This window comes from Erithacus rubecula (assembly GCF_903797595.1).
Source record: "Erithacus rubecula genome assembly, chromosome: 5".
Classification (NCBI taxonomy): domain Eukaryota; kingdom Metazoa; phylum Chordata; class Aves; order Passeriformes; family Muscicapidae; genus Erithacus; species Erithacus rubecula.
In genome coordinates, this window is record NC_136687.1 from 35706918 (window position 1) to 35733508 (window position 26591).

The window sequence follows — 26591 nt, forward strand, 5'->3', positions numbered from 1 at the left end:
TGCACGGTTTAGAAAAACAAAGACAGACTGTAGTGTCATAAAAAAAGATCACCTAAGAGAAAAAGTGTGGCAATTTGGCCACTTAAATATCTAAACTGGTGTGGTTGTGAAAAGTCTGCCAAGTGGCAAAATACGGGGAGGAGAAGGGTGGTTTCTTTTCTGTCATACAATCAGGCAGTTGGATTTTTCCTTGGCAGTTTATCTCAGCTTTGTGTTGCTTGCCTAGAAGGCTGAGGCCATATCAAAGATATCTGGGAATTGCAACATAAAGCTTGCTAGTGCTTAATTTATGTATTTTGTACATATGTATGTAGCATATATATATATATATATATATAAGTATAAAATTAGTAACTAGACCAGATTTTTTCCCAAGGTAAATGACAAGTGCATTCCTGAAGAAAGGGGGACAAAAAGAGACAGCAGCCTCAGTGCTGAGTTGTGCAGACAAAGTGGAAAATGATGAGGAGCTTTGAGAGCTCACCTCAAATGAGGCTCCTAGTCCAACTAACACCCCTTTTTTACATTAAATGCATGGCAGTGTTGACTGTGTGACCTGCCACTGAGTTATCATTTGACCTGGAAAGAAGGAAACCTCTTAAGCTCTTCTCTGGCTTAATTCTGTTCTAAGCCCATGACTCCTGTATCCCAGATACATGCCCCCATCATCAGATTTGCTTAAGCTAGGGAGGAGATCATCTTTAATACACCAGTTGAAAAGCAAAATAGTTTCTTGAATGTTGATTTCAACTGATGGCTAATCCCCAAGGTTTTACATTTCTGGGCAGTAATCATCTGACTCTAGTGTCAAATCTCCTTGGCCCATTTTAATTTTTTTGTTCTTATTCCTAAACTGAAACAACTTCAGACTGATGGCTATGACAAACTTGTTCAGTGGTGGAAAACTAAAGTTAGTGACCGTATTTCTAGTAAGGCAGGAGACTTGAAAGCAGGTTTTCTTGGAGCTGAGTGCTCCAACCAGCAGGCTTTTGTTTAGAACAGGACTGAGCACGTGTGCAGCCAGTTCTCCAGTTGCTTTGAACCAGGCCTTACACGAAACCCACGTAATGTGGGAGGTATGCCTTCACAAGCAGGGCAGAGGAACAGTATGAAATGCTGCTGGACATTACAGCAGCATTGCTCTTTCATGTGTGACTCTTGGCAGAAATTTAAGAGGCTGCAGATTCAGGCAGCACTGTGGTTAATGATTAGACTCAAGTTCCTCTGTAAATCTTGCCTTAAATCAAAACCCTGATGGAATTTTCAGGGGACCTTAGTTACAGTGGCCCCTCTTTTATGCCATTCTGCTTTGATTTGTGTTGTGTGTGTTTTAGATACATTAAATATCCTTTCCTGTTTGAGAATATTCTGGTTTTACCCATGTTAATAGAGAAATTCTTACTTGAAAAAAGTATCTTGATTGTGTGGGAGAATGATTAAAAATTTAAGAAAGGAATAAATAACTCTTTTAGGAAGAGTATTTTTAATGCTTGAATGCTTTAGGCTTGAGGAAAGACAGCTGCATCATTTTGTTCATTGTGGAGAGGTTCCAAGTGTGTGCACACATGGTCACACAGACATTCAAGAGTTATTAGCTGATATTTTCCCATTAATAGTAAGCCAGGCATAATGATGACCAATATTGAACTAGCAGTTACAGATCTGGTGATGATACATGGAGCAGGTCTATCAGATTAAGTTCTTGTACCAGCTACTGTTCCCCCAAAAGGGGAGGTAATCATTATGACACTGATCTGTCTCTTGCACTCCACTAGCTCCACTAGCTTTAATGGGAAATCAGTGAATAAACTCACTCAGATGAACTCTAGCTTAATCTGATCTCATGATTTAACCAGGCATCTGGAAAAAAAGGCTAATGTCACTTTGGCCAATGAATGAACACACATCTTGTTTTAAACACTAAGTTAATGAACAAGAATTACACAGAATCTTGTCTGAGCCTTTGGAAAGGATATTTTCTTTGTCAACTATAACACACTTTGAAATCCCCACACTTAACTCATGCTTACTCTGTGTCAGCAAAATCCTAACAGTACAGGTCAGATTAGTCTTTCTTTGATTTTCTTACAAGGGTAGGTCAGCTGTATGGATAAGGACAGAGGTCAGAAATAAGGTAAAGTCATAATTATTTAGAATCTTTTTCACTTAAAATCTGCTTGCTGCTGTCCTTGTACAATACAATGCTCATAGTTTTTTTTCTCTGTAGTATACACATCCTCAGAAAACATAAGTATGGATAGTTTTTTTGCCCTCTGTGTTACTTTGCTTATAAAGCTTCACTTGAAGAAAAAGCTATGCAGGTCCTTAATTATGATAGGTACCAGAAGTGTTGGTCAAAGACTATTCTGAGTCATAGTTTCATCTGTCAGTGCCTTTTCTTCTTTATCACTGGGATCTCCAGGCTTTCAGAATATGGCATGTTCTGAAATGTCACTGTATCACAAAATCTCATTCACTTTTGAAAAGAGACGCTTGCAATCTAAATATACTTGCTAAAAGAAACTGATTCTCATAATAGCTTTTCTTCAACATTTTATTTTTCTTACAAATGCTCACCTGTTTCCACATGCCTAAATCAGGAATTTCTTCTATATGTAAAGAATAATCTGTGGAAGAAAAATGCTACATGCACAGAACTAATGTTATTAAATGCTCTACAGCTCCACAGAAACACTTATAATCTGAAATTCTGAAAAACATCTTTCAAATCAAAAGCAGGAACTGTATGAAATTCCAATCTTACTTTGCTCATAGAAACTCCAGTAGGATTTCAACACATTACTCTATGGAAAATAATAATAACAATTAATAACCATAGCAATTTTTCTCAAATTAAAATATCTGAATAAAAAAACATCTGAAAAATATCTGAAATGCACTTTTTTTTGAGACAGCTTTTATTAGTATTTCTCAAGGGATAAAATTTACTCAGTGTGTGACTTAAGAATCCACAGAAACCCCTCAAGCACATCATCAGACATAGATCGTAAGTGTAAACAGCATTACTGTTAAACCAGAATAGTTTTTCATGTTAGTTTAATTGCATAGCATGAAGTTTGCTTTGGCTCCTGAACAGAAACTCTCACAGATGCTTCTGTATTTTGAGCTTATCTACCATAATGTGTTTGAAATTTAATTCTTCTGGTACAGTGATGCCTCATACAAATCCTTGAGATTTTGGGGCAAGGATACACGACAATGAGAGAATTGTAATTGTTTGTATCTATATATGAAGCACCCTTTTGTTCAGGAAGGGGGGTAACAAGGGCAGGACTGAAGAGCTTCAGCTCCAGGCCGGACGCTATAAAATGGAGTTTCCAAGCGGCAAGCGTAGGGTGAAGGCAGAGGGGCTTCCTGTGGGCGAGCGCAGCGCCCCCTCAGGGGCCGGGCCCGCCGCAGAGCCAGGCCTGCAGGAGAGCCAGGGGAGCGGCCCCGGGCCCGCAGCAGAGCCAGGGGAGCGGCCCCGGTCCCGCCGCCAGCTCAGGCCTGCAGCAGAGCCAGGGGAGCAGCCTCGGTCCCACAGCAGAGCCAGGGGAGCAGCCCCGGGCCCGCCGCCGCCCCGCTCCCTGTCCCGCCGGGGCCCGCGGCCGGTGCCGGCGGTGACGTCGCGCCGCTCCCGTGACGCCTGCGCTCGGCGCGGAGCGGAGCCGGCCCGGCGGGGAGGGAGCCGCGCTCCGTGAGGGAGGCGAGGCAGCGGCCGGGAGGTACCGCAGCGCATGTGGAATACACACACCTTCTCCCGTCCCGCTCCTGTGCCCGCGCCTGGCTCGGGGCTCGGGGGATACGCAGGGACAGCACGGAGCGGCCGCGCTGCCACCGTGGCACCGGCGGCGCGCTGCGCGTCCCTGGCGGGCGCGGCCTGCGCCGCTTCCCGCTGTCCGTGCCGAGGGCTCCACCTGCAGCCGGGCCCGGGCGGGAGCCCAGCTCGGCCCCGCCGCCAGCACGGACGGACGGACGGAGAGGGAGGGAGGGAGGCGCCGAGCTGGGCCGGCACGGCCGCGGGAACCCCTCGCCCTTGCTGCAAGGGGCCCTCCTTGGGCTGGCAGCCGGGCGCCGTGGGGTGGTGCCATGGGAGCCGCGGGGTCACGCGTTGAGTAGTTGGCTCTGAAAGAAGAGCAGGTGATACAGGTGCCTGTTACTGCAAATATACGCGGGTTTCCCTTCCATTATTTATCCAGGGAACATTGCATTTATCCAGGGGTCATTACTCCTGCTGCAGCTTTTTTCTCCCAAGTCGCGGCTGCGGGGAGCCTGTATGGCGTCTCTGTGTTAAAGCACAATGTTAAAGTACATTACTGCCTTGCTGGTAGGCCCTGTGTCCCACCTGTGAATGCCTGGTTAATGCACAAGGGGCTTTCACTGCTCTAAGAACTTGCCAGGGAAAGCAGATGCACTTGTGAATACTTTGTTAGGGGAAAGGACAGACTGTCTGCTTGTTCAGACTCTGTTACAGATGACCAAAATCATCATGCCATTATATGAGTTGATGGTGGCCTGGTACACTTAGTAGCATGTGCTGTTCTGATCATCACTTGTCCAGAAGGGTTTAATAGACTTCAGTGAGGCCAGAGGTAAGGTCTGGGGACTCAGATCCTTTTCAGCGAGGTACTGAATAACTTTCATGTGTGTAGGAGTAGCTGAATAGACCTGAAAGAAGATACAGGTGGAGAGTGAAACAGTAAGGGGAGGGTATGAGGAGAAATGCATAGAATTATCTAATCAGAAAGCAAATTAGGAACAAAAGGAAGTACTTTCCCACAAATAATAAAACTCGTTGCCTCAGGATGAAGACGGTGCAATTGGGTTCAAAAAGGATTTATTCGAATGTATGGGAAAAAGATTCATTATTACTGCTTGGATTCTGCCTCTGTCTCCTCAGGAAATCCCAAAACAGCTGATTGCTTTCTAGGGCTTTCAGAATAAAAGATCATTCTACAGAAGTACTTTCTGTGGTACTTGGTTCCAAACATCAAAGCTAGCTACTTCAGAATGATTTTGTATTTCACAAAGCTTTTATTCCTCCTTCAAAAGCAGAAACAAAAAACCCCAGGCTAGTGGTAAAACACAGCCTGACAGATTTAAACCAGTGTAAATACAAGTTTCAAATCGTATTCAGTAACATTTGCACGGGTGGTGTCCAGTGAGACCTTGAGGCTACATGACTTTACCACAAGAATAGTGGTTCCAAGAACAATATAATTACAAATAGTACCTCAGCATTGAATAAGCAACTGAACAATACATTATGGCCTTTAGGTACATAAATCACATAATTCATCAATTGAATACGAGTTACCATAACTCTGTTATTGAAATGCTAGATTATGTGCATGATTTTTTTTTTTTTTTTTTTTTTTAACTAGTTCAGAAATATTTAAGAATTAGCTTGAGGTCTAATTTAGTTCAAGTGTTTATTTTGAATAAAAAATGAATATAAATGAATGAATAAAAACCAAATCATTAATTCTGTAACCCACTATTACAAACTGTTACAAACAGGTAAAGGCTGTGATGTTGACAAGAGCAGAGTTAATGTCTTGCTGTACTGGACATGAAGCTGATGGTTTATTTTGCAATTTGTGAATTGTTTTGAAGATGGGCAAGGTGTGTGCTGTTTTTGGAGGATCCCGAGGGATAGGCAAAGCTGTGGCAGAGCTCCTGGCAGAGAAGGGCTGCCGCCTGGCCATCATTGCTAGGAATCTGGACGTGGCCCAGAGCACTGCCCGTGACCTTGGTGGTATGTATGAGTCATTAAAAACCCCTCACTGCTCAGCTAGATGGAAGGGAAAATAAAGGCTGAGATTATTAAAAAACAGCTATATTGGTACAATTTTGTTCTCACAGTAGTTGTTGAGAAAGTAGTTATCAATTTTATCTGTATGATGGGAATTTTAAAATGAATGGAATTGTTTGGGGTCACAATAGAGGTGGTGTGAATTGAGTCATCCTCAGCTCCTGAGTAAGTCAGAACTGAGACCAGTCTGCTCATGCTGAACTTCGGATTTCAAAAGGCAAAAAAATTAAAACAAGGAATTGTCATATATCTAATGTATAAAACACTTGAAAATCATCTTTATTTAATTGTCTGGGGATTAAATAGGTTCCTTAAATTATAACTAGTTCAACATCTGTTTTGCAACTGAGTTGATACATTCTGAAGAAGGTTTATGAATTAAATACAGCTTTTATCTTATTTTGATGTTATGTATATTTCAATACAGCAGGACATCTGGCACTTAGCTGTGATGTATCCAGTGAACAAGAAGTGCAAAAGACTTTTGAGGAGATGCAGAGGAATTTGGGTCCTATTAACTACTTGGTTAATGCAGCTGGGATCAACAGGTTGGTTACTCCTTACAAGACTATGGTAATTCTAGATGAAGGCAGCTCACTGTAAGGTACTCTGGCCCTTTGTGCTTAGTAAGAGTTTTGTTAATGAGCACATCTGAAAGCAATATTAAGTTCTTGCCAATATTTTGTTCCTGATGGCAGTAGAATGCTAACAGATGATACAGCTTTTACTGTAGTTTCTGCATTCTGAGTTTGAGTTCCCCCCTATTATTTCTTCCACATTTTTCCTCCAGAATGGTCCAAAACAGTGCTTGATACCACTCTGCAAAAGAGGTTCTGTGGCTAGAAGCATGACTAACTTGTTTTTTGCTATGTGTAGTCCTTGCAGTGATGTTATTTTGAATGCTCAAATGTATGGAACCACATACACCCCCATTAATATTCTGTCCAATATGATTGTTTTATGAATAAACACAATCAGGGGATTGCTAAGCAAATTCTTTGGGTTTTTTTGTTTGTTTGTTTGTCAGGGATGGTTTGTTATTGAGAACCAAGACTGAAGATATGATAACCCAGATTCATACTAACCTTTTGGGAACAATTTTGACATGCAAAGCTGCTGTAAAGGTCATGATTCAACAGAAGGGAGGTGCTATTGTCAATATAGGTAAGTTGCTTGTGTGAGCCAGTGGAGTTCTGTGTACTAGTCTTCTAGAAATTTTGAGAAGGTGTAACATACTACATTACTTGTTATAATTTACTTACTTTCCTTGTCCTTGTATTTAGACATTGTATATTTATCATTTCTTTATGAATGGTTATTCTTTGTGTAATTTCTACAACTTCTAGAGTAATAAACACCTCAGAATTTATATTTTATAGCTTTGCTATTCTTAACCAATTCTTCCAATATCTAGATCTACCAGCTGCTGGCTATTAACTGAGAATTGATAGGTACAGTCAGTTCCCTTCCCTTCCCTTCCCTTCCCTTCCCTTCCCTTCCCTTCCCTTCCTTCCTTCCCTTCCCTTCCCTTCCCTTCCCTTCCCTTCCCTTCCCTTCCCTTCCCTTCCTTCCCTTCCCTTCCCTTCCTTCCCTTCCCTTCCCTTCCTCCTTCCCTTCCCTTCCCTTCCCTTCCCTTCCCTTCCCTTCCCTTCCCTTCCCTTCCCTTCCCTTCCCTTCCCTTCCCTTCCCTTCCCTTCCCTTCCCTTCCCTTCCCTTCCCTTCCCTTCCCTTCCCTTCCTTTCCTTTCCCTTCCCTTCCCTTCCCTTTTGAACAAGGATGCTTTTTTTAGGAAAGTCTTCATTTTACTCTCCTGGTGCCCGTTGGTAAACATAGATACATGGATTGTACAAAAATCACAGCTAATTGGGAGATTTAATTATCCTAGCAGGCTAAAGTACATAAAGTTATGCATATTTTACTCTTTTCTTGTGATAATTTTTCATTCCAAGTTTAAAACTAAAATGATAAAGTTAATACAACGTTTCAAGTTACCCATTTAATCTTCCTTTTGATGTTTATTTTAGGGAGTATTGTAGGACTTAAAGGCAACTCTGGTCAAAGTGTGTACAGTGCTACCAAAGCAGGATTAGTTGGATTTTCACGCTCTCTTGCCAAAGAAGTAGCAAAAAAGCAAATTCGAGTCAACGTTGTTGCTCCAGGTTAGTTTTTGAGGAATTCCTGCATCCTTGACTCTTGCAATTCATTAAAACTGTGGATATTTCTTGTGCTTTGAAAGTAACTTAAGACAGATTTCTATCATTTTCTTCAGCTTTGTAAGTAAATATTTTAATATATTTTGTTTGCTTGCTTAAAGTATAATACATTCTTTTAGAAAACCTTCAGGCTTTTTAAGGGAACACTGAGAAATTTGGAAGAGTGAGTCTACCTATTCCTCTGTTCATTATGACATAATAAATGTCTTTTTTTTTCTTTGTTCCTTTTTCAAAACTTGCTGTTGTTGCAGATGGAAGGATTAGATCTAATTAGAGACAGAAAGCTACTCTTGTCTCCAGCTGGAAAATGCTTGTTTGTTATTAGGGAAACATGACAGACCATGAGAAGACTGTCAAAAAAGCACCCTGTCTCCCTGTTATAAAAGGAGGGAGTCCTGAAAGTTATTTCTGTGATTAAATGCAGTAATTTCATAAGATAATCTAGTTCAAGTGAACTGCCACACTTAAGGAAAAATCCCTTCTGTATTTTCTGAATTTTTCCACTCATAGCTATGTACACTGCTGATCACTTTCTACTACCTCTGGTGCCTTTCAGAATTCTACATGAACCTGTTCAGCTTGTGAACTAGGCAGGAAAAATACTTTTATTCTTTAGTGAGTTGAGCAGCTCATCCACAACCATCATAAAGGGGCAGAGTTTAACAATAGAAAGCAGAAGGGAGACTTTCCCTTCTTGATGGCAGCTAGAAATCAGGTAAGATCAGCTCTTTATAAAGCTGAAGCGTGTGTGTAGAGTTGTGCAGCAGTGGGAGAGCCAAATCTCAGATAGTGGAAAAGTTTTAAAAAGGTCCTTCAAAAATGTCAAGCAGTATTCTTCAAATGAGTGCTCTGATAGAAACTATGCAAGTACTGCCATAAGTTCTAAAATATAATGCAAACATTTTAAAGTCTGAGGGGGATTCTTGCCAAACATTCTGTGCTTGTATTTTAATTGAGAACGTTGTGGTGAAATGAGTATATTTTCTCTTTCAAAAAAAGGATACTAAATACAGTTTTTGGACTGAATTTTAGTTACCCTTTCTTGTTTGGTTGTTTGATTTTATTTGGGTTTTTTAAATGGACTTCTATAGATCTCTGCATTTTGGTTATTGCATCACTGCTCCCAAAACAGAAAGGTATTTTATTGGTTATATAAAAAAGTGGTCTTGGCTGTCAAATGATGTGGGCTGCTTTGGGAGACTTTGAAGAATGGTAGTGGGTGCTGAATCCTGGTAATAGATTTCACTTTGTAAGATTCAGTGGGAAATCCACTCTATAAATTTAATGGAAAGTTAGGTAACTTCATATATCTCTCTGCTTTTAGGCTTTATTCACACAGAGATGACAGCTCATTTGGAAGAAGATCAGTTGAAGAAAGCAATTCTCCTTGGAAGATTTGGAGAGCCTCATGAAGTTGCACAAGCTGTTGTCTTTCTTCTAGAATCCACATATATTACAGGGAGTGTTCTGGTTGTAGATGGAGGCTTGCAGCTTATGGCCTAAGTACATTGAATAAATGACTGCTTTAATGTCATGATGGTAATATATAAATACATACTAAATAAGGGGAGAGGGTTAGAAATTGTTTGAACATTGATGTACATAATTGTTTTGGTCTTATTTAGTCAGAGGATAAATTTGGCAGCAGTGAAGTGCAATATGTGTGTTTAGCTGCCTGAAAGAATCTCTTTGGTATTACAAAGTCTGTGTATGAAACAGTTTGAAAAAGATCTGGTTTTGATATGGTGATAGCTTTAATAATGTGCTGATAGGTTTTTAAAGCACTGTATTTTTGTAAGTCCTGTTTTCTAATTTGGGATAAAATGAGATTTTATTTGAATTATCATGTTACACAAAGGTTAATAAAGTGCAGAGACATGTTTATTGGGTGGCAGGTATGCTTGCATCAAGTTTTTCAAGTAGGGCAAAGATTGTGAACTGCATAGTTTTGCATTCTTATCAGTTAGTCCCTACAAAGTAGCAAGGAGTTTCCTTTGAGCTTTGTTTGTTTGTACCTAAGACTACAAAGCTAGGAACTTCTAGATTTTCAGCATACCTGAATTGCCTTTAGAAGATGTAATTATATGCAAAATATATTTATAAAGACAAAGCCTACTTGGTTCCATTCCTGAATGTATGCACAGCCCTCAATCTAGTGGCTCTTGTGTGTGTCCATTGAAGGACTGCTGCAGCACTGCAGCTGTCATATTCTCTGCTTGAGTTGCACTGCTGAGCACCACAGCTGCAGGCCTTGCTGCATAAGACACTTTGAAAGGACTCAGTGGATGTTTAGAACATGTATCACTTCCAGAGCACCAAGCCAAGGTGTTTTATGTTTTGCTCTGTATCTTCATGAACACTCAGTTCAGCTGTTAAGTTGATGCTTCCTCATATATATGTACAGTCAATAAAATAGTCATTTTACTTTATTCAAAGCAACTTTTGAAGCAGAGTAGTTATTCTGCTGTAAATGATTCTGAGTGTTCCTGTCTTGCTGAAAACTTATCAAATGTTTGACTTCAGGCTTTTCTGTTGAGTTCAAGGAATTTTTCATAATTGGTGTTTTTATTGTCTCTGAAGAAAACTATGAATGTGGTTCAAGACCTTCACTTCTTAGCTCTGGTGTTCATTGCATCATGATCCAGATGTTGATTCAGCTTTTGAAATTACTTCCCATCTTGGCACACACCACAGTACAGAAAGATCTCACTGCTGATAACTGAGTCTTTAAAGCTGGAGATTTTCTTCATTTGTGCAGCTGAGAAATTTTGTCTTTGTGCCAGAAAACAGTGCATGTTCAAGCTTCTTGCAGGTATGTATTGAGAAATAATACAAGGAGTACCTGTATGATCAGGAGATTTACAGTTGGTTGTGCTACTCACTTTGGAATATAAAATGCTGCTAGAAGTAACCCTTCCAGGAGTCCTTATCTTCCTGTTATCGCTGCTAAGTGTCATATGTGTCTTTGCACCAAAAATATAATTGCTAGTTGTATTTTTCCTAGATAGCAAGAGTTGGCCAGAGATTATGTGAATTTTTTCCAAGGGCACTGAAGGTGAGGAAGGACAGCTGGTACATTTTCACTAGTTAAGTAGGAATATGTCAGTGACTTGACTGCTGCCCATACCCATCCTTAGTATTTTACAAACAAATCCTGACCAAAAGCCAAACTTAAGAAACTAGAAATAATTCTCTTTTAGTGAATTCTGAGCCTAATTTTTTTTTTTTGGTTGTTTTTGTTTTTGGTGTTGTGGTGTTGTTTTTTTTGGGTTTTTTTTTTTTTTTTTTTTTTTTTTTTTTTTTTGTAAGAGAACTGTTAAATAAGTTATTAGCAATGGAATTTTTAGTTTACATTTGCAATTAAAGTCTGAAATAATGCTGTCAGAAGGATCTCAGCATGTCACAAAGTAACTTCTTTAAAAAGTTCCAGTACATACTATGTTTTTGTTATTGCTGTTGCCATAGGGCCAGACTGAAGTGTTGGTAGCTTTAAATCATACTTTTAAAAAGCTTCCCCCTGCCGCCCCCCTTCTTTGAACTGATAAATTAGAACAGAAAGCTGGTTAACATAATCTTGGTTCTGTCTGGCCTGGTGTGATGTCTTGGACAGGGGAAGTAGGGAATGTGCAGGATAACAGATCAGGTGTGCGTCCTTAGAAGACTGGTACCTCCAGCTGTTTGTGACTGGGATGTTTGAACCCACCAGTGGGTAGCTCTGGCTGGGACCTGCAGGCACTAAAAAACAGCCCTCTGGTGCTCTCTCTGTTTTGCTTTTGAATTTGTAGACCTCTATCTTATCCTGCCTGCCTTAAATGTTTCTGTTTTGTAGTGAAGAGTCATATTTCTTTTAATTGTTTGTTGCTGGGGAGCCCTTTTGTGTCTTAAATTGTCTTTGCTGAACTTTGCTTTACTTTTCCAGTTTCTCATAAAGGAGCAACAGGTCAGGTCTTCTTGCAGAATTCACTGTAGATCTATTTTAGAAAAAATAAATTGTTTTGTGTTTTGTTCTATATTGTTTCCAAAAATGATGCCTATGTGTTTTGCTTTTTCCAAACATTTGCGCTTCTATTTTCAGAACAATAACTCAGTCTCAAGTAATTAATGGTCAACTTGGAGTCCATTTCCATATATATATATGTACACAGTAGTCCAATTTTTTTTCATCAGGAATTGTTCTCAGATATCTGCAATGAGTTTAATTTGCTGGTTTTAACACCTGTTTCCTCCGTGAAATGTTTCTGCAGTTTTTTAATTCCGTAATCCCTTTGTTACTTCCAGTAACTGCATATACACTGTGGCATTCAGAAACTGCTGTCTCAGAACCCTTAGAAATAGGTTGTTTTTTTTCTGTCCCAACAGAGGAACTGTGGTGTTCTGTTGGCACTTTAGGGAAGAACAACTGCTGATTCATACCCTTTGTCTTCTATCTTTAAACAAAGTACTGATATGACAACTTCTTTTGGCAGCACAGCATCTTAATAGTTTTTGGCAAGGAGATGTGTCAGATCCTTTTAGAATTTCAAGCATGCACCATTATTAGATCTCTGTGCTCTCATCTCTTTTAAGTTCTTCTTTAGAAGAACTCTAAAATGTTTATCAAACACAACTTTCCTTTGCAAAAGCAACTCTGTATGTTTATCCTGTTGTTTTCTTGGCTTTAGAACAAATTCTGGCACTTTGGCATGTACAGAAAAATATATTTAGTTTTTAGTTCCCTGGATCCCTCTGGAATCTCTTGTTAAAAACAAGAGATCTTCCACTCACTAAAATAAAAAAAAAAACTTGTCCCATTTCCCAGTTTCCAGTCACTTAATAATGAGGCAGGTTTCAGAAGTTTCACTATGGATTTACCTAGTTTCTTTTAGAATTGAGGAGTGAAAGCCTCCATCTTCCCCCATTAATCACTCTTTCCTCTGTAACCTGTCCCGATGTTTTGGTATGAGGAGGAAAACCTTCAACAAGTTGCCTGTAAAATTTATTGTCGAGTTCCTGCATGGTAGCAGAATCTGATCATAGGGATTTGTTCAGAGTCTGGGGATTTTTTTCCTCAGTGGTCTTTCTTTCCCTGAGCACTCTGCTTTTTACTTTGATCATCTGCTTGTCTTCTTCAGGCATGGTTCCTGTTTCTCAGGTGCTGATCAGTGTCAATGCACTTTTGCAGATTATTCCTCTGCACTCTGACCTGGCTGTAAATGTTATATTCAGTGACTTATTCCATTTGACTCCTAAAGCTAGACTGCTGGTTTTACAAAGATAGATGTTTAAATGACAGGAGCTTCCCCGTCCCCACAAAAGTAAGTTTAATTTGTGTGTGTTTAAAATTGTTCCACTGAAGTTCAGTATATTCAATCTTAGTGTTCTCATTGGGCCGCTTTGACTTTTCATTTTGGCTTCATTTTAATATTTTCTTTTTGTGTTTTTTCTTTGTTATGAAAGTCTGTGGTAGTGGACTAATGTCTTTATTGATAAACTTGGTCAATAGACTTGCAGAAATAAAAGTCACCATTTAAAAAATCACTGTTTGAAAATTGCATTTTGGCTCAGGCCATGTAAGGTTGGGGTGACCACAGCCAGAGCCGGGTGGCCCTGATCAGCTGCGTGAAAAAGAATATATTAAACAAGTGATCTTGGCCTCTTCAATGTGACATTTATCCAACGTACTCATGATTGCTGTCTGTCATCACAGTTACATTGCTGGCCTTAGGCATCTCAGATGTCACAGCTATGGGCACCATCTTAATGGTGTGAGTACCAATATCTCTCATAACAGAGTTTACCTTGCTAGGTTTGGAAATTCAATCCGTATTTGATGGGATGATTTAATATGTTGATATGTATTTTTATAACTCTTCTATATATTTTGTATCATTATCTTTTTTATCGTACTTCCATCATATTTTCAGTATGTCTGTTGTGTCACTGGCTTTGATGAAAAGCAGACATTCAGGCTTTACATCTTGTGCTGCTGGCATTTATGCCAAGCTGTATATAAATGTTTGGGGTTTTTTGCATATGGGTGTTTATGAATCATACTGTGCACTTGACTGACTGATTTTTCAATTGAATTTTGTAAACGTCAGTCCACTATATTATTAGACATGGTTTCTGTGATTCCATTCCTATGGGAAGTGAGAGAATGTGCTCTTAATCCATCTGATGTTTCTTCACCTGTGATGTTGCTTAAAACTCTCCTATAAGCTCTTAAATACCAGCATCTTTTTTTGCCGTTTTTCCTTTTTAAGAGTGGAGTATTTTATGAATTCCCACTACTCCATGTTTCTGCAGGTTCTAATGAATCTGTAGTCCTCTTCCTACAACTTTTTTCAGGCATGCATTGAAACTTTGCCTCATCCACCTAGTTTTGGGAGGATTTAAAGAAAGCTGCAGTGCAAGTCTTTAACTTACTCTGTTTTATTTCAGATCTTTTCTCTTGCCCCACCCCCCATCACTGGTTTCTAGATGGCCTTTCACTACCACCACAGAATTTCTGAAGAGACTGTCAAGGCAAGTTTTGAGGGTGGCTGCTTTTGCAGCTGTCATTTAATTCAGCATGCAGTCCTGTTTTACAACAACCCTCTTTCTGACTCACCCATGACTGCTTTGAGTTTTTACTCACCTGGGTTCCTGCTTCAGAGAGGATATCCTTGCTAAAATAGGGTGTGTATTGCAGTATTTACTCATTTCTGTGACCTGCCTTGTCACTGCCAAGTTAGGAAACCTAAATTGCATATTCTGGGGTTTAGTTGAAGCACGTTGTAGACCTAGAAAGTTAATTGTTTGGTATGTCTTCTCTGCATTTTTCTAATGTTTGGGAAGATGATGGATTACTCTTGTTCATCTTTTGTCCTAGATAGGTCATTGGAGCCTTACTTCTACTTATCTCTAAAGAAATACGTTTTAAACTTAGGATTTGTTGTAGTGAGCTCAATGTCTTAATACAAACAGTCTTCTCTTCCTATTGAGGCATCTGTTGCAATTGATGGGCTGGATGGGCTCTGAGCAACCTGGTCTAGTGCATGGTGTCCCTGCCCATGGCAGGGGGCTTGGAACTAGATAATCTTTAGAGTTCCTTCCAATCCAAGCCATCTGTGATTCTGTGATTATTGTCTGTAAATTTGTAGCAGGACACATAAAATGTTCATGAGGTGGTTTTGGTTTGGGATTTTTTTAGAATATTGCAGTTGTAAGGAGGAGCTCTGGTGGGAAACAACTTTTGCAGACTATGGTAACAGAAGTATATAATGTTGGCTGAGTTGCTGCATGCTGAGTGAGTTAGGGCTGCATCCCATGAAGAGATTTCACTGTGGCCTCCTGAGGGCAGTCTACCCTAAAGCATTATTGTATTGGTAATGACTTGGTGAGTAAAACTGTATTGTTTTAGGGAGGTTGAGTTGCCTGTGTAATTGCAAAGCTGATGGCTGGCATCTCTGCTACTGGTTTTGTAAAATCCTATTCCCTATATCCTGAGCTGCTGGGAGGTTGTAAGGCATGCAAGGCATGACTTTTAAAGATGTAAAGGATTTCCTACTGAGATCAGAGAATCTTGGATAGAAAGTGGATACCTTAATCCCAGCCTCCAAAAACTCTTTGTTACATTATTACCTACAGTTAAAACATACATTGTAATGATTATTTATTGCTGTAAGACAAATTTTACTACTTTGATGTGTTGCACAGTGTGAGGTTGTATTGCATGACCCTGAAATGTGTATTGCCTGTTGCAATTATGTGGCCTTTTTTTTGTTTGTTTTTTTGATAAACAGTGTAGTTCATTTAAGTAAAGCAAATGAAAAATGAACTCTTCAAGGCCAGGTGCACCCACTTGATTCAGTTAATCAATGTTTGAAAAGACAGGTCAAGAGTAGTTGTGGAGAGAAGTCTTTAGGTGTGCTTAGAAATAAGAACTCTGCTAAGTCCCAAGATATATTTGATTTTCACACACACATTGTGTTCAATTTCAAATCATATGCTAATAACTTCTTTTTGCTGAAGATATGTCTGTTAGTAAAAAATTCTACCTGTACACTTTGCCAGACATGTTTGGATCAGCATAATCACAACTGTTCTGGTGTTTTTATGTTTTTATTTTTTAACAGCTCATATCTGTTATAGTCTGGGATATGTTTTGTTCATTGTACATAACAAAACTGCCAGTTTGAATGTGTCTGTATCAAATGCAGTGAGACAACACCCAAATAAAAGCCACCAAAGCTTCCTTGGTATCATTGCACACACATTAGGGCAGTGTCAGTGGGAGCGTGGGGGGCAGATGTCACTGAACAAGTGGAGTTGTGTAGATGTTCCTCAGCATTTCCCAGGCTGCTGGCTGATACTGAGGTGCTCTTGCATGTGTAGCATGCTGATGGGTTTGAAATTGCTGCATGATCTTGAACAATTTGTTTAAGAATGAGTATAAACCGATTATATGGTATTGTTGAAGCTTGTTACTGAAGCAATTTGATGTTTTGTGACTTCTAAGTTGCATATCTCCCAACTCAGTATTTCTAATGCTGAATGCACTACATGCATGTTCTACATGAACTACATGTTCCAGCTCTGTGCTAGAGGCTGTACTGTCAACACCTGGATGCTGATGACCTGTTTAAAAGCTCTCAGTTGCAGTGTTTTAATTCTGCTCTTCTCAATAGGACCTTTTATCCTACCTTTTCAGCTGGTTGGTAAATTTCTACTGAAATGTTCCTGCAACTTCAGAGAAAATAAGGAATATAGAAATTTCTTGTGTTTTGTTCAGATGGCATTTAGTGTGTATGTATGATTTTTGATGGTGAGGTGTCCTTGCCAGCAGCAGACTGGAACTGCATCCATTCTTTGCAGGCTCCTGTAGCTCTGTTGGAATGCATATATAGAACAGAGAGCAGCTGATATTTTAAGAGTTCACCATGATTTTCAGGACACCAACATGGAGATGTCCTTAATTTGCAATAGATTACAGGTATATTGTCTGTTGTATAGAAAGTCTTATTTTCAGCACCTTTTGCAGTAGCTCAGAAAGGTCCTGTTTGGTGGTCTGGGTTTTGTACTCTCGGTTCTCTACAAATACTCTGTGATGTCTGGGCCAAGAGTTGTCCAAAAAAGCTTGGCAATATATTTCCCTGAAACTGTATTGTTAAACACACAGGAGAAAAGTCCTACCATAATGCATTTGGTGTAGTGAGATTTGTAGAGCTCCTTCTGTAGATGTTGTAATCATTCTGTGCAATGGCCAGGTACTGTTATGTTTTTCTGCTTTGTTTTTCTGCAGCTGGTTCTGGACCATTTATGCTACCACAGAACAAGAAAGTGATAGCAGTTACAAGACTTGGCCAGTCCTAGGGTTACCTGTTATACTGCAGTTGTTTTATAAAGCAAAACTTTCTCCTTCTAGGTGATATTGAACTGGAGTTCATCTCCATCTGTATGGCTGCTGAAATCATTGCTGAACAGGTACTGCTGCTCGTTGTCTGGCTTTTTTGCTCTAGACATGACTGAACATTATTTCCAAACACATTTTTAGTAGAGATGCAGTGCAGTATTAGATAATTTTATGAATTAATCACTTCTGTTAAAGAACACAAAGTGGCTTAATTTTGAGTTAGAGTTGCAAGCTTTAAGACAAGTTAAAGATACTGTGTGCTCCCTGGAATTCTTTGTAAATTCCTTGGGGCAGGAATTCTGTTTCCATTTGCCTAATATGTTTTGTATGCTCATATTTCTGTTCAAACAGAAAATCTGTGCAGAGGGAAGGCTGTTTCTTTTAGTTCAGGAGAATGAGATAAATGTCAGTAAATTCTACCCCTTGCATGTACATTTGAATGGTGAGGGAATGAATTAGCCAACCTGCATAATCCAAGCAGGCATTTCTAGTCCATGCATGAATTTATCTATAGTGCATGGTGTGGGTTTGGCAGCTGGGTCATGCAGTCAGAGCATGCAGCTCATCCCCTCAGCATCATGGCATGTTGGATAATGTGAGCTCATGAAGTACTTACAAATCTGTTTGGGCTACTTGCAGAGGTGAGGATGTAGCAGTCCAGATGTGGGGGATCAAGGCATTTCTTAGCATACACCCTAAGTGAATTAAAATAGACTTTGAAAATGGTGATACAGAAGGCTGGGGATTCAAGTTGGACTGGTTTTGATCCCCTACTGCCAGTTAGCTGTGATGGAAGCAAATTGAGCTTGTTAACCAAGTGTTGCTATTGCCTTAAAGCTGTAGGATAGTCACTGTGTGCTAAGGTTCACCATCAGCTGGAACAATCTTCATGCATGTGGAATTTTGCACCTCACTGTTGGTATTGACAGAGCTTTCTGTCTTCACCCTGATCATTGTTGCATTGATTATGAATATGCTTGGATTGATCAGCTTCCTAAATAATTTGAAGTCTTTCCATACCTAAACTGGAAGTCTTACAAAAAGTCAAGGCTCCTTTTTTTTAGTCTTAAAAAATGACAGAAGTACAGTCTCAGGTCATACTATCTATATTTGGACTATGTGGAAGGAGATTAAACTTCTGAAAGTTACTTTGATTCTTCCAAGAATTTTTGCTTTTTGGCTTGAGAATTTAATTTGCTTATGCCATGCTTCTATCTTGACTTTGTAAGCCCAAACAGTCCCAGTAACTAAGTAACAGCACAGCTGAATGTTTTCATAAAAACAATGTTGCTGCTTAGAGATGTGATTTACTACTTAAGTGTGTCTGTACATATATACAGAGGCAAAAAGTGATGATGACCTCATCTTCAACAAGCTCGAAAAGCAGTCTCAGTTTTTCAGTCCCCAAGCCAAAGCCAAAAGTACTGAGCAGACACAACTCCAGTGCCTTCAATTGCAGTATCACCATTAATGTCAGTGCTCACTTAATTGCTGACATAAGCCTGTTTGTAGTGATCAATGCTTGAAATGTAAACCCAAAAGAAAAAAATGGAACTTGGATCGCTCTTGGTATCTTCACATTGAAAAAGGAGAAACTGGATAATAGTCAGGATTTTGTAAGCAAATCTGACTATTTAAAAAAAAAATCTGATATTGTCTTGTTATCAGGCTCTTACATGAATTTAACAATGCTCAGACCATGCTTTTTACTTAGAATCAGTTATAAGTGGCAACATATTGCAATTATTAGAAATACAAAACAGACCTGCATATTTTCTAACCTATTAAAGAAAAAGTATCTTCCAGTTCTTCTATTTGGCAGAAGTGTCTCAGAATTTATGAGTAATGTTCCTCTGTTCTGTTCAAACAAGATTCCAGCTCACAAGCAGACTATTCTGATAAATTCTAGTAGTTTTTAGATGCTGCATATAGGCCTGATTTAAACTGTATTCATAACATTTGAAATTTCCAAATCTTACACTTGAATGCTTGTACCAAAACAGTTATTAATCTTTACCAGAAGGCAAACTCTCTATTTGTGTAATATTTATTGATGTTAAACCCACATTATATCAGCACAACAATCCAAAGTAATGATAATACATTTTTATAAATACAAATAAAAGGTGGCAAAATAATGCTAGTGAAGCTAAACAAAAAAGTAAATTAGCATGTCACAGTTGAGGAAAATTTGGCAAAAGATATGACACACTTCTAGAATAAAATCAGATTATTCCCACCTGACAGACTATGATGTTAATCTAGATTAACCATCCCCATTACTAGTCATATCCTGCACCAGAATAGTACTATCTTGTGTGCTAAAGTTTATTAGTCACTAAAAAACAAAACAAACTTTGTGTACTTACAAAGCAATACACGTATAGCAGTAATGCAATATATGGTGTACACAATTACAAAATGAAATAAAAAAAAAACAACAAACAAACCCCTAAGTACAGGACTTCTGAATAAATGAACTGAGATAAAAGATTTCAACACTTTTATTATAAATAATGAAAGATACCATATATGTGCTTCATATAAGGAATACAGTGTTTTCCTTTCCTAGCAAAGTATCGTAGCTCGTACCATCAAACACTCATTTTCCTTGTCAGGCCTAGTAATTCTCCCATCCATTCTCCCTCCCTCCCCTTCAACTGAAATTCATTTGGTTCTAATTTAAAACTACCTAGTCAGGTGTGACTTAAGTGGGACTCCACTTTCAAGTGGATTTGCCTTGCATTCTGTAAGTAGCCTTCAGGCTCTTCACCTATGGTGCACAGACTCTACCCCCTCAAAAGAGTTAATATTTGCCTGCAGTCAGGAGAAGGAAAAAATAAAATCTACCAGAGACATGTTATGTTAAGAAGAAAAAGCAAAAAAGAATATAGGATTTTTTTTTGCCTATCTTCATTTTCTGTTTCCTCAGATTTGCAAACCTATCACTCCTGTGGTGTATACTTGTCACTTAAATCCATAGTGCAGTTTCAACCCATTTTTCACTTACTATACATTTCTAAAATCCTCATACATATTACACAAGCTTTAAACAGTCAAGCATCCCATACATACACTCCCTAGTTTTCAGCTCACCTTAGAATTTCAGAATCTTGAATGGGAGTATTACAAGGTTACACACTGCTGTCCAGCAATACAGAGTTTCAACCTCTTGCCCAGTCCCCCTCCCACCCCTTGCAGGAACTCACTGCAGTGGTTTATACCATCAGCATTTTCCCCATCTAGTTACCAATGTGTCATCTGGAGTAGATTGTTACTATGTGTCAACTTTTTGTTGTCCTGCAGAAGTATAATTGCTTCTGCTTAGACTGGCATTGCTATATGTTTGTAAATAAGCCTCCTCTGAGACAGCGAAAAGGAAAAACACAAATGAGTTGAAAATTAGGGTGTCAATGTCCATCCTAACAGCATTGAAAGAAAGATTTTTTCATTGTTGAGCAGAAAGCAGTTTGCAGAGACAGCATTTGCTTACATTTCTTTTCCTTGTCCCTTTCTGTTTTATTCTTATAGTATTGCACTTGTTCATCGTAGCTGTCAGAATGTGTAGCCATTTTAGAACTGTTGATAATCCTTGAAGAAAATATCTTGCACCATTAAGACTGTGTAGCATCTACTTACTGCTTGCAAAGGTATGTAGTGAAAAATCTTTCTCTCTGATGCATTTTGGCCTCTATGAAAAGGGTTATGAAGCAACATAGGTTAAGGAACTGGTGAGTGTGATTTGTTGTGCAATGTGTACATTTCTATTAATAATCTATCTATTCTTCTAATTTGGTATAATGAATAAGGAATATATGGTTACTGTGTTTGTTGTTTATCTTTTGTACATGAAGGTGTCTGCCCTTGCATAAAGTGACATAGGAGTATCATTGGTCAAGGCAATGGCTTTCAGTGTTTCTGCTTTGAAAGAAAATGATGGAAGTGGCAGTTGAATCTACAGGTCATCACTCTCTACCAGGCCAGGCTGCATTGTCAGGTGGACTGGGTTTGCCTCTGGCTGGAAAGCTGCTTTGATGTCTAGTCCTTGGTCACAGAGAGCAGCGTACCGGCTGGCTGAGGGCCGCACCTTCTTTGGCTTGGTCTGCTGAGGGGGTTGTTGCCACTGAGCTATAGGTTAAAAAAGAAAGAAAAAGTGTTAGCCTTCCTGAGCTGTGCATCTAAGTGTGCCAGGTGCTCTGTCAACCCTTTGTGAAAGAGACAGTAATTTCTGAGAAGAAGAAAACCATTATGTCAAAGGTAAATTTGTTTAATTTCTTGGCATTGTTGTTTTTTTGTTTTTTTTTCTCAGCATATAGTTTTACCTTTAAATGTGATAAGTAAATACAACAGTCTGTGTTACTTTTTGTCATTATTTTCTACATTTCCATTGCCACCAAGAAGGGTGACAGCAAGGAGGCTTTTTCTGTGCACTCCTATTAAAGTAACAGGCTTGTTCTAGGGTTAACTGTTGCATGTAAAAGGAAATTATCTGGTTGCCATTGCCACCCCTTGTATTCTTCAGCTGAAGAATGCTGAGCCAAATCTCTTACTCACAATTCCCACTTCCAGCACCACCCCAGAAACCATCCTTTATCAGTCCCTCCCCTTCCCCCTCCCCCTTAATTCTTGCTATGAGAAGACTGGTAAGAGATACTTCTTCAAGGAAACATTCACTATATATGGGTCTGCTTTGGAACAAACTGAGTAATTACGCAGAAAGCCATCAAAACATCTACTACACTTTTGGTAGCTGTCACAGGTGTATTACAGACTAATGTACCAAAGAATACAAAAGGTTAGGGAAGTGACACCAAAACAACAGTAATAATGATCCACAAAATTCATATGATCATGCTGTTATCTGTTGTTAATTAGCTATATTTAATGTACTAAGCACAAACAGAAAGCATGCAAGCTTGTTTTTCTTTAGGTGTCTGAAAGATGTTGAAATATACTTTGACAGAGCATTTGTTGTCTTGAAGAGGATGTTTACTATTGAGGAGAAACTATAAACAAAAGAAAGAGAGACCAATGTAAACCATTCTGTGAATAACGCAAAACTTACAGAACTGTTGCTTTTGGGGGGATTGATATGATCATGAAAATGGAAGTCACTTACTATAAACATCCAACCTGGCAGTGCAAGACACAATCCCAGCCTCATTCTTAGCTGAAACAGTGTACCAGCCAGCATCCTCTTTTGTAGCTCCCTGAATAAGCAGGCAAATGTAGCCGTAGTTATCCTGGTGCATGCTAATCAAAACAAAAGTAGAAAATTACTATTTAAATCACAAACCAGTGAAGGCTATTTTAAAATGGCATTATGAGCTGACCTAATCTTAGTTACAGATTGATTATAGTCTAACTTTAATTAAAATGGAACTTCCTCTAAAGTTAGCAGGTAGAAAATAAAGCCTTGAGTATGCTTGACAATTTGGCAGTTTATTATCTTCTATTCACTACTAAGAAGAAAAAGCACACGAAGTAATTTTTCTTTCACAATTGTGGGTTAAGACATCTGGAGTAGCAAGAACACCAGATCTTACCCAGATCTTTTGTGGAAACTTGAGGAAGATCTTAAAATATAAAATACTGAATCTTAGTTGCTTAACTGTACAGCAGAATTATGAATCAGAGTTTCTGCTGAAAAGTACAGAGTGTTCCTTTGGAACCTTGATTTTTCACAAGCAAATTTCTGTGGTCTTGATTCAGGAAGAGTCTTGCTTAGAGTGCAATGGCAGTTGTGTAGGTCTAATGATGGAAAGAAAAGAAGTAATGTTTTTTTTTTGGTTCAGCCACCAGGCTGGCTGCAAGCTTGAGTAAATGTCATAAATTATTACAATAACTAGTTAATATTTATGAGATGCCCTTTACACAAAGTGTTCATGTGACCTTTTAGGTTTTTATTTGTTTTACAGGATAAATCATCATTGAAATTACACATGAGGAGATTATTCTAAGTCAATCTAACCTCACTCGGTCAGTGTTGTATGTGAGTGACTCATTCTCTTTCTTCCAAAATATCTGAGGAGATGGCTCCCCTGAGATTCGACACTCCAGTCGCACTGGGAATCCCTCAGTCACACCTGTGTTTTGTAGCTTCTCTATAAACACAGGTGCTTTTTGTATTTCCTTAGCTGTGAAAAAAAAGATTGCAGTTATGTTGACATTTATCTATGAGAACATAGCCTTTCTTTCAGCAGAGTACTAAAAACAATTACGAAAGATCTAAGTGGCAGGAAATATAAATGTTGTCTTCATTAATCACAAAGTTCCTCTGAAGAAAACATTCCCATCATTATTTTAATAGGGGGAAGTGAGTACTAAAAAGCTGACTTTTTTTTTCCTAAAATACTTGAAATGTAGACCATTATAGTTAGTTAAACTGGCTGCTGCTATGCTTGATAGAAAGTGCTCCCCCATATTCCACAAAAGCATGGACTTTTAACTGGAAAAGGAACTGTCCTACCAGAAGCCTGCAGTGGCATTAGCCTGATGTGCTGTGAAAAGCATAAAGCATTCCCACTGGCTGCCCAGGGGTAGATGTGGGTCTGCAAAAATTGTCATTACAAAGCAACATCCAGGGTAAGAGTCTGGTCTAGGGCCTCAAGGTCAGCAGCCTCCTTTTCTTAACTGTGCACACAGACATTACATGCCAGTCAACTTCTGCCACAACGTAACATGAATAGCTCACTATAAATATACCATGCTTTTGTTACTGCCAGGTTTCCTTCTCTTACCCTCCACCCTCAATGTGTCATTTGACATCATTCATGTTTCCTTTTTCCATGCTATCCTGGCAGTGCTTAGTCTGATAGCTTAGCATGAAGATGTTACCTGCAACAGTGAGCTCCAGGCTGAATGCATTTTCACCAGCTCGATTGCTGGCAATGCACGTGTAGATCCCAGCATCTCTGGCTGTGACTGGTTCTATGATCAAGGAGTGCACCCCATTCTCACGCACCAACATTTTGTGAGAGCTGTCAGGGCGAATTGGTCTGCCATTAAGTTGCCAGCTTAAGTCTGGAGTTGGTAATCCACTAACCTTGAGTGTAAACAGAACAGTGGGAAATTGTATTAGTCACATGAAACACTGGAGGAGTCCTGACTTGTTACTTCAGGGAAGTTTAGTTTGGTTTGCTACTGCAAGTGTACCAAAAGATTTAAAGATCTAATTCTGTCCTGATTTACACATTGAGTCAGTTGTAGTCATTTACTTACTTTCTGACCAACTCCCTGAATTCCATGATGTCTTATGGGCACGACTGAAAAAAGATCAGTGCGTAGATAAGCTAGAAGCTAAATAATAATACACTGCAAAACAAAAGGCAGGGTGACACCTTTTGTCTTTTTTATTGTTTGCTCTTCAGGTGGAATGAGGAGATACTCCTTTCTAGATTAACTTCTTGTTGGAAAACTTGCAGACAAAAAGATGTTAGCTGACTAACTCCTGACCTCTGAAATTGCATTCCACTGAGGAGTGCCCTAGTGACTGCACCGCCTGCACTAGTTAATACTCGGTCTGTGTGGACAAGTCTTGCTCTCTTGAAAGCTGTGCCACTTGCTGTGGGGACTCCTTCAGAGCAAACAGCTTCTCCCAAATAGGTCAGCCTAAAGTAAACAGAAGTCACCCTGAAGCCTGAATTATTTCTGCTCAGCAGAGTCATAAATCAGGTTTATATTGTTTGAAACTTTTAACAGGGGTTCAAGTAGTAAAAGGATTTAAAATATAGAAACACATTGTCTTTAAAGTGTGTGCTGCTTCCCTCCACACCCCAGCATAGCTGAATTCTATAAATCAGTTTACTGTGAGCTCTCAGATTTGCCTGAAGCACTTTCATTGGAGGGGAGGCAAACTTTTATTGTCCACTTACTCACTCATAAGCAATGAGATTAATTACCCTACTAACAGGCGCCGAAACTGCCAATAGGCAAAATTGCTTTGAAAAGAAACCACAGTGGTTTTTCAGTCAGCTGATGTTATCAGAAGGTTGCTGCTACCCTTTGCATGACACTTGCCTTGCAGTCCATCCTGCATAGTTTTCCTTCTTGAACAGTCAGGTCTCCAGGAGCCTGCAGAAAATGAGGCCGGAAGAATCGTTCCTGAATTGGTTCATTTTCATCACCACTGTCCCTTGATCGAGATCGTGGACTTAAAATAACATGAAATAAAGGTAAATTACTTTTTTTCTCTGCTAAATCAGAAAAACCATAATCACTTATAAGACTGGTTTGAATTTTAAACCACTTCTTTGACCTACACCGTAATCACCCCATCCATATTTACACACATGCACTGGTAGCATTTGGCCCAGACTGAGTTAATTATGACACTGCAGTTATTTAATTACTTTCATTTAATTCCCATGTTGTGACAAACTATGACCTATAAAACTATATTGCTACAGAATAACAGCTTGTAAAATTAATTAATTTTGTGAATTACAGTATTTTTGTTCAGTCTTTAAATCGCTGAAATACAAATAAAGCAAGATTGCAGGCCTTGGCATGTAGTTTCAGTGCCCCATCTCTAATGTCCTGTGTATTTAATCCCCTCACTGCTGCTAATTACAACAGAAAGTACATGGACTGTTCATTAATCATGGTTCCCTTTCAGCAAATAACAGCAGCTAAAAGCTAACTCATCTCAATTGACAAGAGACCTTTCACATCAGACTTATCTTCTGTTGTTCTGCACTAGTGAAGACTGTACAGAAAATTCTGGAATAGAATTGCTGTGGATGGATTTATTCCTCATTTAACATGTTTTTGTATAAGATACTCTTGAATATTTTCAATGCCATCAAACTGTGGAATTGAAACAATCAGAATTTCAGTTGTGAGCAATAGGAAGAATAACTTCGGTTGTTAGTTTTGGTTTTGTATTTTTTTTTTTAATAAAGACAAAACACTTTGATAAATAATATAAAGGAAAGAAAAGTAACTCCTGTCCCTATACACAGTATCAATCACCCTAAGGCTTCCATGATATCATTGAATCAATTTTCAGCATTGGCTATTCTTGCCTGTTAATTTAATCCATCAAATCTTTTTCTAAGTGGTTCCTCATTTAACAAGATTTTTGTTTCCATTGAAATTAGATTATTCCATTTGTGTGATTTAGTAATCAAAAAATCTTGAAACAGAATTTTATATCCATTTTTGCCCTTGCCTCATCAGCTCCAGTGGG

General features: G+C 39.0%; 2 protein-coding genes across 5 annotated transcripts in view; one reads left to right on the forward strand and one right to left on the reverse strand.

Moving 5' to 3' along the window:
* The first annotated feature begins 3614 nt into the window (after positions 1-3614).
* On the forward strand, positions 3615-19196 carry CBR4 (carbonyl reductase 4). 3 transcript variants are annotated; one of them, XM_079305936.1, is made up of 7 exons: positions 4220-4327; positions 5617-5758; positions 6243-6363; positions 6843-6979; positions 7840-7974; positions 9353-10840; positions 17291-19196. In XM_079305936.1, the coding sequence occupies exons 1-6, from the start codon at positions 4301-4303 to the stop codon at positions 9529-9531; spliced, it is 741 nt and encodes a 246-aa protein (XP_079162062.1). In that variant the 5' UTR covers positions 4220-4300; the 3' UTR covers positions 9532-10840; positions 17291-19196. The 3 variants fall into 3 exon arrangements, with proteins under 3 accessions (XP_079162063.1, XP_079162064.1, XP_079162062.1); XM_079305937.1 differs by lacking the exons at positions 4220-4327; positions 17291-19196 and adding an exon at positions 3615-3725 and having other exon boundaries at positions 9353-10457; XM_079305938.1 differs by lacking the exons at positions 4220-4327; positions 17291-19196 and adding an exon at positions 3651-3725 and having other exon boundaries at positions 5598-5758; positions 9353-10457.
* Positions 19197-19432: 236 nt separating this feature from the next.
* The window catches only part of PALLD (palladin, cytoskeletal associated protein), a 184823-nt gene continuing 177664 nt past the window's right edge, over positions 19433-26591 (reverse strand). For both annotated transcript variants that reach the window (XM_079305932.1, XM_079305933.1), the window contains 5 exons: positions 25421-25553; positions 24239-24446; positions 23373-23538; positions 22521-22654; positions 19433-21529 (listed from right to left, as the gene is read on the reverse strand). In XM_079305932.1, the coding sequence (XP_079162058.1) occupies positions 21357-21529; positions 22521-22654; positions 23373-23538; positions 24239-24446; positions 25421-25553 (814 nt within the window). In that variant the 3' untranslated portion in view covers positions 19433-21356. The remainder of the gene's footprint in view (positions 21530-22520; positions 22655-23372; positions 23539-24238; positions 24447-25420; positions 25554-26591) is intronic.

Excerpts from the sequence above, each read along its gene's own strand:
- CBR4 (XM_079305936.1), top strand. The coding sequence starts at position 4,301 with ATGTTAAAGTACATTACTGCCTTGCTG. Across the intron at positions 6,980-7,839 it reads AGGTGCTATTGTCAATATAG|GGAGTATTGTAGGACTTAAA; the intron begins GTAAGTTGCTTG and ends TGTTTATTTTAG. Across the intron at positions 7,975-9,352 it reads AGTCAACGTTGTTGCTCCAG|GCTTTATTCACACAGAGATG; the intron begins GTTAGTTTTTGA and ends CTCTGCTTTTAG.